At 40.4% G+C, this 12,223-nt stretch overlaps 1 protein-coding gene across 1 annotated transcript; it reads left to right on the top strand.

Annotated features, from left to right (window-relative positions):
* Window positions 1-8,679: 8,679 nt before the first annotated feature.
* hmx1 (H6 family homeobox 1) lies at window positions 8,680-10,601 on the top strand. The gene is made up of 2 exons (XM_063045006.1): window positions 8,680-8,974; window positions 9,991-10,601. Exons 1-2 carry the CDS (start codon window positions 8,680-8,682, stop codon window positions 10,599-10,601), a joined length of 906 nt encoding a protein of 301 aa, XP_062901076.1.
* The last annotated feature ends 1,622 nt before the right edge of the window (window positions 10,602-12,223 follow it).

Consider the following 12,223-nt stretch of genomic DNA (forward strand, 5'->3'; position numbering starts at 1 on the left):
TACCTTTGCTCATTGTGGCCAAAAAGTTCTATTTTAACTTCATCAGTCCACAGAACTTGTTTCGAAAATGCATCAGGCTTGTTTAGATGTTCCTTTGCAAACTTCTGATGCTGAATTTTGTGGTGAGGATGCAGGAAAGGTTTTCTTCTGATGACTCTTCCATGAAGGTCATATTTTTGCAGGTGTCGCTGCACAGTAGAACAGTGCACCACTACTGCAGAGTCTGCTAAATCTTCCTGAAGGTCTTTTGCAGTCAAATGGGGGTTTTGATTTGGCTTTCTAGCAATCCTACGAGTAGCTCTCTCAAAGTTTTCTTGGTCTTCCAGACATCAACTTGACCTTCACTATTCCTGTTAACTGCCATTTCTTGATTACATTACGAACTGAGGAAACGGCTATCTGAAAACACTTTGCTATCTTCTTATAGCCTTCTCCTGCTTTGTGGGCATCATTTATTTTAATTTTCAGAGTGCTAGGCAGCTGCTTAGAGGAGCCTATGGCTGCTGATTGTTGGGACAAAGTTTGAGGAGTCAGGGTATTTATAAAGCTTTGAAATTTGCATCACCTGGCCTTTCCTAATGATGAATGTGAACAACCCATAGCCCTAAGAAGCTAATTAAGGTCTAAGACCTTGGTAAAAGTTATCTGAGAGCTCAAATCTCTTGGGGTGCTCAAACTTTTGCATGGTGCTTCTTTTCTTTTTTTCACTCTAAAATTGTACAAAACAAAAATAATACACTAATCTTGCTTAAAATGTTGAGAAGAATGTTTCATCTTTAACTTTATGACTTTTGGAGATTAATTCATCTTCTAATCATTTAACTATTCATAGTAACAGAAATTTTGACCAGGGGAGCCCAAACTTTTGCATGCCACTGTATCAGTGCTAATTAACTTAATTGGGCCTCAGGGCTTTTACCGATGTGGGCGTCTTATTGCTACACTAAATACGTTTAGGTTTTAATTGTATTTCCTCTTATAAATTTTGATTCGTTTAAAATGGTCTTTTTGAAAAGTCACAACACGCAATCAGCCCTGAACAGGGGTCTCGGCCCGAAACGTCGACCCTTATTCATTTCCACAAATGCTGCCTGGCTTGCTGAGTTCCTCCAACATTTTGTGTGTGCGTGTGTGTGTGTGTGTGTGTGTGTGTGTGTGTATTTAAAATACAGGGCTCATCTGGTAAGAGAACAGCTGAAATATTGTGGCCTTCAGATATTCCCACCAGGCAATTTATTTGAACGTTTATTGAAAAGAGAGGTGCAAAGGATGGTAGGGAAGCCAATTCCGTGAGTGCTAAAAGCCGTTATTCCAGGCAGTATGGTTTTTATTAGCAACGTTAAACGATAACGAGATGGTCTGTTTCCGTGAATGACTGGCCACAAGTAGAAAGACGAATTGCAGCCGGATAAAGTGTAAGTACAGAACTGTCGAGATGGCATTCGATTGCGGTATTATCGCTGATCAGCCATTACAGGGGATTGACTCTAGGTTATTATAGGGAGATTGATGGATAGTTTTAAAGATGTATAAGTGACGATCCAATAACCAGACAGCCTCCTCAACCGCCTTTATTGCGTGGTGTCAATCCATTTGTGTTTTTTCCTGGAATAGGCCTCAACATGTCAATCATCAATAAAGCTTCGGGAATTTACATTGAGAGCAATGTGGATATAGGTAAAGCCCACAGCGTTATTCTTCTTCTCGGGCATTGTGCCGGGATTCACAGAATTTCATTTCTGTGAATTCTAAGGGGGCCGATGAAAAAACAATATGGAATTACCGGAACCAGAATCGCAACAGATAGGCTAGGTGTACTTAATAGTATACATATAAGCATATATTACATAAATGTGCTTGATATATAAAGAGGGCTTTGAAAAAATCCTGAAATCTTTTCCGCCGTTCACCTAGTAATCTACCGCTATTCCACAGTAGAGCTCGAAATAGAGTGTCCGCGCCGGGAGTCTGGTTTCAGCGTGATGAATGAGTTCAGGTAGTGCCAGGAGTGTTACCTCGGGAGTGGATGTTGACTCTTGATTCAACGACGTTGTGGCGATGCATTGTCATACCTCTTCTGCATTGCCAGGCCTGCACCAGGTAGTTCATGCTTTCTGCATGTTGTCTAGTAGACCATGATGAAAGATCCTGAGGAAGGGTCTCGGCCCGAAACGTCGACTGTTTATTCGCATCCATAGATGCCACCTGACCTGCTGAGCTCCTCCAGCACATTGTGTGTATTGCTCTAGATTTTCGGCATCTGCAGTACCTCTATGAGACCATAAACTTTGTGCTTGCCATGAAGTCTTTGATCTTCAAACGTTCATATCCCAGATAGCCAAAGGCTAGGCTAGTGCTCCGAAGCCGGCAGTCAGTGTCATCATGCATGTCTGCCTTCACTGAGAGATGATTCCCAATGTATGACAATATGACACATGAGACTTTTCCAACGTCTCGTCAGGATCTTTACTGCTGGAGATTGGTGCTGATCGTTAAAGTATCCTGCTTTTAGCTGTTAAATGTGAGGCTTATACTCTCACATAGTCAATGACTACATTTGGGGCGACCTTGGTTCTGCAATATACATTAACCGTGTCCCAATCCTTCAGCCGATAAGGCATCCCAGAGGAAAACTTTTTGGAGACGAAGTTCAGCGTTGCGACAGCAAAAAAAGTTTTGACAAGGACCAAACCTTGCTTGCCACCAGTCTGACCTGATATTGTATCCACTCTGCCCCATTAGCTAAGATGATGCCGCAGGTACAGTATAAGATAGAGATTGTTATTGTCAGCAACGGTTGAGAAGGATGGTTCTCATTTCCCCTTGATTGACATAGAGTTTTATGATTTAAAAATAGCCGTGTTCAGCATCGATGATGCGTTACCCTTGAAATTTCTATGTGATGGTGTCCACAATGGGTCACCTCTGTGGAGGTGACTGCGAAGACACCCTGTGGCAGAAAGAAGAGCGGCCCCACGATAGTTAATCTTTATTGAAGATGTTCCTGGCTAGTACCTCTAGGATTCCCTGCCAGATCCTCTTCCCAGTCAGGGGAGGTGAGGCCATGTGGCTGAATTTCCTCTCTGCCGAGTTTCAAAATTCCAGTAAAGATACCATCGTTCCCGAATTCGCGATTATGACAGTAGCTTTAAAATTGTCGACTAATTATGGACAATCGCAATACCATGGCAGCTACACCGATCTTTTGTTATTAAACCTTAACACCAGCTTTGAGTAACAAGATTTCATGTGTTGTAGGAGGACGTTTTTAAAAATTTCCGTCCTTGGTTCATAGCTCTACTAAAACTCAAAGGCCATAGATACATTCTGTGAAAGGCGTGCCACGTGCAGGAATTGGGAAAGAAAGAGTACACAGCGAAGAAGCAGAGAGTAGGTGAGTCTTACTGCTGTCGCCTTTGTAGATCTAAATACACCGCCTGAAAGAGCGGAGGGGACACACTTCAATCCTGTTTTTCAAAAAGAGGGATTTAATTGGCTAAGTGCCAAAAGGGGAACGAATATTCCCGTACTGTGGTGAAAATGTGTTGGCGACTTGAAAACGCTGTAATTCTTACCTTGTTGGGGCCAGTGATAGCCCAGGTGTGTGAAAAGGAATGTTTCATTTAGTCGCAGACATGCTCTGGCTGGACGGGAAATAAAATGACACCCGTTGTTGGATGGCTAAAGTTATTTAAGGTGACAGGTGGGGCTAGAATACATACAGGATGAACAGTGCCTTCCACGTGATAAATGAAGGGAACTGATGCGAGGAATTGACAGAAACATTTCCTCTCAGAAGAGAACGTTCACATGATGATCATTCGGGTACAGACAAGGTGATTAAACAATTCGGTTTTGCTTTTAAATGGTGGACCGATTATATAGGTTCAAGCAGTTAAACATTACAAGCCCGGTACACAAACCCCCTCACTTTTTGAGGTAAAGATTTTCACGTGTCACAAGAACAGTAAAAGTGACACACAAAAGATTTTAAAAGATTGGATGTGGTGTGGCGGGAAGGATATCAGGTAAGATAGCTGGATCTATACTTGAGTCCAAGACAACGACTGAAATGACACTGCATTGGTAATGACTCAAATAAAAGTAAATGTACTTATTGCTGAGTAATTTTACCAACACTGGAAAGGAATGCAATTCAAATTAATGCACTGTTATTAGACTGTTTTCGAAGCCATACACGCCTGCCGCACTTACTTCTGTAAAGCAAAATATTGAATTTCGCCACACTTTAAACAAACGATTAAATGGAGATTACTTGTTCTGTATGGTTAGGAGGACTAAAATCAAACGACCAATTGATACCGTTCATCCGTAGTTGGTGGGAATCGAAATAAATATAACGGTAGGCTTCGACTCTTAACAAACACACACAAAATGCTGGAAAAATCTCAGCAAATCAGGCAGCATCTATAGAGGGAATATCCTTTTGAAAGGTCTTGGCCCGAAACATTGACTGTTTATTCCCCTCCATAGATGTGGCCTGACTTGCTGCGTTCCTCCTGCATTTACGCGTGTTGCTCAAGATTTCCAGCCTCTGCAGTATCTCTTGTGTTTTTGATTTCCGGGTCTTAAGAAATATGGATCTTTGGATATAAACCTGAATGGATAAGAAACGATTCTATTCAGTCCAAGGGTCATTACTAAATTTGCCACAGGATAAAATTTGATCCGATCTCTAGTGAAACAACTAGAGATCAATCAATATAATTTTCGATTAAAGTAGAATGTTTTATTATTTTCTGCACAGCAGAGAAAGAAAACAGTGACAGTTCCTGAAAGCAATTTAAACGACGCAAATGTAGGCAAAGAGTAAGATAATTTTGTTTTAATATTCAAATCAAGGAAATGTTTTTTTCCTGAATATTATTCTTCGAATTTATTTTCGGTTTTATTTTGAAAGAACAAGCTTAGAAATGGATACCAATATAATATGGGGATTTGGATTAGGGATATGAGGACTAGAAGTGCCATGCCAATTACACTGCTTATCACCACGTATATGATGTACAAGTTGCAGCAAATTACAAGATTACCCACTCGGGTTAGTAGAAGAACTCTGGGATTTTCAGGAAAAACCTCATGGCCGTTACTGAGTCAGCAAATAAAAGGTTGGGCTTGAAAGCATTGCTACATATTTCGAAGAACGACGAGATGGGTGTATAAAATATAACAACACCAGAAGTAATGGATGGTTTATGATCATCCACGAGTTCTGCTGTGTTATATTTTGTACACCCTACGGCCCTTCGATGGGCTGTGGGGCTCGTTTGTGTGCGTCTCTCTCTATGACTCATTGATCTCTACAATATGTGCCCCAAATAAAATTTATTGCTAAATTAGTCTGTTAGTTTAATTGCAATTGAAATAGCATTGGCGAAGTTATAATTGGAAAGTTTGTCATATATTTCCTTTTGGTTAATCATGCGTGGTGGCTGCCATTGCGATTATTGCTCAGATTACCAGAAGCAGAAATGTACCGATGTGTTTTTTACCTGGGAAGTCCAAGTTTGTATGGACGGAGAAATAGAATCGCTTCCACCAGATTATCGGCTCCTATCGGCACCAGTTATTCAACCTAAAATAAAGGACGTGAAATACATCATTGTTTTAACACTGCACAAAAATACTCTTAAAATATCATTCAAAGGTTGGCCAATATATATTTCGTACAGAATATTTCTGGGCTCCCCTGCTAAAAGGTTACCTTTCGGCTGAAGCATCATAATGCTAGGCATTACACACCGGGGTGGGAGGGGGTGTACATGGTTAAGTTTTATTTTGTGCCAAAGGCAGAGTCGATATACTCAATTAATTACGTTAGAAAAGAGTGCCAAAACCCGTCAGTAACACATATTCTAAATGCTACCATTTTGGGTAGAAACCGCTTGCGAGGTTGATACTCCTCAAAATTTAACCAATTCCAGTTTCTGTCGTGCTATATGATTGTTGATTCCACTGGTGGAGACGATAAATTTAAACGGTGATGTTGAAGAACAGGCAGGGTTTTAATTGCCAATGTTCAAACTAACATTTATTCTTTTTTTTTGCTTCTACACTTCTGTAATTTTGCTGTGATGACAAAACATAAGTTTCTTCACCGCGACTTTTCGGAAACCTGAAGACATTACCCAGTTGGAGGATGACTGTCTCCAGGTACCATCAGTGTATTGATCAGAAAGATTCCGTTTTCAACTGATTGGTTGCATCTAGGTTTAATATTACATTAACCATATGTCTGACAAATCGGATTTTCTCTTTCATTTCACAATCTGGGAGCCTTGTTTAGATTATGCCAAGTAAATTTGTTTTGCGTAAACAAGATATGAAAACACACGCATGTAGTATTTAACATATTTTAGAAATAATATAAATATTGTGTACCCTTTAAGCTGAAGTATCATATTTCGTATTTAGCCCGCATCTGTATTTACTAATTATGCCCAGGAAGAGGTGACGGCGACGTCACGCTTCGAATTTGCTACAGATCAGGAATGTCTAATAAAGTTGGAAATCTATCTTTTCATTCCTTTATCTGAATCCAATTTCTCTTTGTTTTTATTTCTGATCGTATACACAGTATAAGTTAAAACGAATGCAATATAAAAACCGTACATATCGTAAACCGCGAACACGCACAACATTTGAACTTCTTTAACAGTGATCTTAATAATAAAGGGAAAATGTAATTTCTACGAGGTTATAAGCAATTTAACATTGCCCCCAATAAGGCAAGCTTCTTCAGTTTTTATCATTACATGCCGTTTTAAACACGTGCAGCTAGACTTTGAAATAAAATGGTTAGCCTTTATAGTGTGATATGGCAAAAGCACAGCGACGATTCGTGATTTATGCAACTTCCATTCATAGATCTTTTTGTCAGGGGTTCTTCATATAGTTAAGCAATTACTTGCGTGAACGCATTCATATGATTTATATTTAAACCCAATGTTTTTACACAAGAGTTTCGTTTCGCAGTATTATGCAACTAGTGAAGCTCTCAATTCAAATGTACAATAACTAAACACAGAAAAACAAGTAACACGACTCATGTTAATTTGTTGCAACCATTTTTACATATTATTTCCCCGCAAACACTATTCTATTTCGACGTATCAGCATTTATAACCCATTAAAATTCGACACAAGAGGCACTAACCTATATGCGTATACAGTATATTCGTGCCTGGTTCTCAGAATCAGCGCCATATATTGAATTATAATGAAGCTGGATGAATACAAAGCAAAATCCACAAGGACGCCGAGTTAAGCTGACATTTGCAGTAACTAGCCGCCCTTTGAACCGAGCATGATCAGGCTTAAAACTGCAAGGCAACAACAATGCGAGAGTTTAAAACCGATTACTCGATAAAATGCGCAGTAAAAGGCGACTTAACGGTAAATGTACAGTCAAGTTCAACTTACTTTATGCAAGAATGCGCAATTATTCCTCAGTAAATTATTCTGCACATGTTTTAAATTGGATGGCGCTGCTGAACAGACAATGTGGATACGCTTCATTCAACATTTTTTTAACGCAACCGTGGCTCCAAAAGAAAGAACCTCCGTTTCGCCGGCGGGCAGAGTGCAAAATCACATTTAATTTTACTGGAATAATGAAGATTTTGAATAGATTTTAAAAAAACTTTTGCTAAATCGAAAGTGATAATTACTAACCGACTCTGAAAATGAATGGTCATTTCGTAAAACTGTCCAGTTTTGGCCCAGAGACAACTTCACTGAATTTACTCACAATATAAATCAGTCAAAATAACGTCTTATTTTTCCTCTCAGAATTGAATGATAAAGTTTGCCATGGCCACACAAAATTAAATGCCAAAGATGGCAAAACAAAACTGCGAAAGCACTCAGCTCTCCGTTTATAACTGCCATGTTACAATTAACCATTTTTTGCTTAATTGGGTGTGTGTGTGTGTGTGTGTGTGAGAGAGAGAGAGAGAGAGAGAGAGAGAGAGAGAGAGAGAGAGAGAGAGAGGGGAGAGGGCGAGGGAGAAGGGGAGGGGCATTGGTCTTGCTGGGAGATGGGGAGAAAGAATGGAGGAGGGGTGTTGGGGAACTAACAGGAAGTTATTCCCAATGTTACACAATTGGAAATGGTATCAGGCCAGCAGAAGCTTCCCCCTCCCTACCTCATTCTTTTTCTCACTATGTGGAATGCCAGACTTAGATCCGCATTCTGATTTGTGATTTGTTTCCTAATTGACCTAAATAAAGCTCCTGACTGACAAGCTCCTGTGGCCTCGGGCACACGGTGCGAAACAGAGCAATGAAATCATTGCAAGCAATTCCCTTATTTTCTTGAGTAATCCTATTTGCCATTGTGCCCGTCCAATCCGTGGTATATTCTTTGCATGTTAAGCATTTAACTCGCCTGACATTTTAATTTCATCATTACCATTCAAAACCTCCCCCCTCCCCCGTCCTCTTTCTCCTCACTGACTGGCGCCGAACGAGCGATGTGTTCGTGCTTATGCTTTTCGGAGGGAGAGCAGTTTGGTCGGTGTTGCTTTTAGGCGCGGTTTGCTATGTTCTTTCGGAGAATCAGCTTCCAGCCAGAAGGAACGTCCGTCCCTGTTATCTAACCAAAAACAAAGGGCGATTGCTTGGTCCTGAGCACCTCCAGTCACCTTCACGGATACCATGCCGGATAAAGTGACGGAAGCTCGGAACACGCCGCCCGCCAAGGTGTCTTCATTTTTTATAGAGAATCTACTGAGAAATAATGGAAAAGGAAAACAGCCGGAGAAAATGGTGGAGAACGCGGAAGAAGTCGTATCCAGACCAAACTGTTTCCACAACGGAACGGCTGGCAACCATTGCATCCAAGGCTGCTGTCAGATATCCGGTCAGGAGTTCTGTGCGCAGACCTATCCACTCAGGGGAAATGCCTTACAGTGGTACAGACAAGCACAGCCGAGATGTCCCAGTCCAGACAGTAAGTTCATCCTTTTATTGTGGCCGTCATTAACAGCACGAAGTCCGTTGAAAACAGCGGCCCTTCCGCTAACACTCGTAGCCGTCCACAAGCCATGACTGAGCCCCTGACACAAATCAGAAGGCTTTACGTTTTTGCCGTTCAAAGGCCAGACCAAATGCGCTGATAAATAGTTAACGGCCGGAGGCTGGAAACCAGTTTGTCCCGCGGAAACCTTACATTTCACCCTTAGTGAAATATTCCTAACAAAAGAGAGGGTGATATGAGCGGGGACTCTGTCCTTTTTGACTCATCTGCCGATTTGTTGATCAGAGGTAATCAAATAAAACACAGCAGCCAAAAATCAGACCAATTACGTTAAAAATTAGGCAACTTGATAGAATCCGACATTAACGTCTTGTGGCTTAAAAGTCAAAATCGTTGCCCAAAGTCAATAATTATATATAATGCAAAAGCACTTTGCCATTTATATGGGTATTTAACGCTATGGTTTAAACGTTGCGGGAAATCTGTGCTGATTTACTGAGCGAACACAGTCAGAGCCCTCAGTAAATCTACGTTGAAGAACACTGCTCTTTCCATGTTTGTGTATTTTAATCTGCCGGTTCATTTTAGATGCTCTGCACTCCTGAGCCTTAACGTATTCATGTTACCAATCTGCAAATCACATTTCATCTTATTTTACATAAAGCCCATAATAAGACAGACGCTGATTAGTGGATACTCCACTAGCTAGACATAATAGTTCGAAGGAATGTGGGAGGAAATAAAGGAGTTTCTGTGCATTTCTCCGAAGGCTTGTAAACCGCAAATTATAATGGAGCCATGCTTTCGAAATGACTAATAGAAAAGCTTATGTAACCTTCAGGAGAACGTGTACGATGACATTCAAATTTCTAAAGAAGAGGTTACTCTACACAAAACTGGAGAATAAAAATATTGTAGATGCGTTTTTAAACTACGACGCAATACACACGGGAGCTTACATGTAACTACCACCTCCATTTGTCCCACAGGTTCGAAACGCGGATGTCCAAGTTCCGAGGAAGAACAGTGCTTTTCTCTCACAACCAGTGATCTGGACTCCCCACCGGTATTGGACAAAGGAGACAGCCACAAGGAAACTTGTAACCCAGAGAGGGGCGACCCCAGGGAGGAGAAGAGGTCAGAGGCGGAGAGCAACGAGGCTGCGAGAAACCAGGCGGATGCTGATCAGAAATCCGGTCGCAAAAAGAAAACGCGCACTGTCTTCAGCAGGAGTCAAGTTTTCCAGCTGGAGTCCACTTTTGACATGAAACGTTATCTAAGCAGTTCCGAGAGGGCGGGTCTGGCCGCTTCTCTTCACCTGACCGAGACTCAGGTCAAAATCTGGTTCCAAAATCGGAGAAACAAGTGGAAAAGGCAGTTGGCCGCAGACCTGGAAGCAGTCAATCTTTCTCATAGTGCACAGAGAATTGTGAGAGTTCCCATCTTATATCATGAAAACTCATCACCTGGCGCCTTAAACTTCAGTCTACCGCAAGTGTCCCCTCCTCTGGTGAGCTTCTCCAGCTCTGTAAATTACCCGCTCACAGCATTCTCGTCTTCTTTGCCTTTTCTACGATCACAGATGAGTGGACTTGTTTAGAAATGACCATTCAATCGGAACACCGTACGTTAAAGATAAAGTAACAGTCCTATGAAACAGAAAAAAGGAAATTTAGCAAAAACACTTCTCCAATTCCAGCTTTTTGCTTTGCCTCATTTTTTATTGGTACAGATGTGCAATAAGTTACTTTGAGGTGCTATTACTGCAGAACCGAAGAGGAAAATTGCTTTGTCTTACAGCCTGAGTAAAGGCCACACTGTGGTCACTGCACTCACTGTTTCGATGGCGAAATATTCCACCATGGCCACGGAAAGCAACACATACACGCGCACCCATACCCTAAACTTTATATGCAACTTCGACAACTTTTAATTTGCATACTCAATTTGTTACTGTGAGAAAACGTTAGATATTTTATTCTCATAGGTCTCGGTAGAATGAGCACGAGAGGACAGCAGTGCAAGTTCAAAGTACTCAATGGGATTTTAGGACCTATATAATCATTAATTACTGGAAACTCTTATTGATTTTATTCTTTTTAACCCCTTGTAGCGAACAATCCTTGCATTATCAAAGTATACAATTATTGCAATAAACGCTGGCTAACTCCTGTAAAACCCAAGCAATGCTGCATTTGAATCATAGTATAATTGTGCTTTATTTTATATCAGTAAATTTAAAATATGGTTTGCTACAGAACAAACACATCGCCGTATCAAATACCGACGTGCATTCTGGAACTTTTTTTTCGTTTTATTTTGCATTGTAATTTTAGGTTAATTCTTTAGATTTAGATGTAGCATTATTTCGGAAATTTCCGCATGAGTTATTATTCTCTCTTCAAGACATAATAAATATTTCCCCTCATATAATGCAATCAGCAAATAATCTTACTTTTAGACACGTCCTTAAAATAATTTCTGACCAATGCCAGTTTTCGACGACGCCTAACATTCTTGATGTTAAGTATTCCTTCGCGGAACCTGCACTTTGCACTTGAGTCTGAAGATATTAACGCCGTTTGTTTTTTGCCAATTCGTTTACCTGCAACAGCATATTCTCAGTTAGATTCATCTATGCTGCTATATATTGAAGACTCACAGGGGAAACTGTCATAAAAAGTCAGGAGATTCTGTTTCAGGGTTTATTGTGAAAATGTAACACAAGACGAGTTTTTATACAAAATTCATAGTTATCAATCGATATAGGTATTTTCAATGAACAACATCGAAGCATGACGTAATACACGACATCAGTTGCAATTGATTTATAGTTTCCTTTATTTATAGTGGTCAATAATTGTTGGAATTACAATAAACCGAATAATTTTGGATTTTTGAAAGCTGTTTCTTGTTCGGCACCTTTTATTTGCAATTTATAAAAGCAACTTTATGGGAGTTTTTGCAATTACATAAGATTTCTGAAATAAGCAAGTTAAACTAAACGGCTCCCCGCTTAATTTCCATCCTATCCAGGATGACGGACGGAGTTTGCCGTGCGTTTCGATCAATATCGACTACCGCTCTTTAAAAACGTCATTAATATACCGACAATTCGCTGCATCTGAGACATTAAACTGCTACTAGTCACCCCATTAATTGTGATGTTTGCAATACTTTAAATTTGGAATCGAAATTATTTTGGACACAAAAATTTCTCAT

The sequence above is a fragment of the Mobula hypostoma genome, chromosome 4 (assembly GCF_963921235.1).
Source record: "Mobula hypostoma chromosome 4, sMobHyp1.1, whole genome shotgun sequence".
Lineage (NCBI taxonomy): Eukaryota > Metazoa > Chordata > Chondrichthyes > Myliobatiformes > Myliobatidae > Mobula > Mobula hypostoma.

What these genes read in the sequence shown, in the direction of transcription:
- hmx1 (XM_063045006.1), top strand. Translation starts at nt 8,680, where the DNA reads ATGCCGGATAAAGTGACGGAAGCTCGGAACACGCCGCCCGCCAAGGTG. An exon ending in GAGATGTCCCAGTCCAGACA is followed by an intron (nt 8,975 to 9,990) that starts GTAAGTTCATCC and finishes TTTGTCCCACAG; the next exon opens with GTTCGAAACGCGGATGTCCA.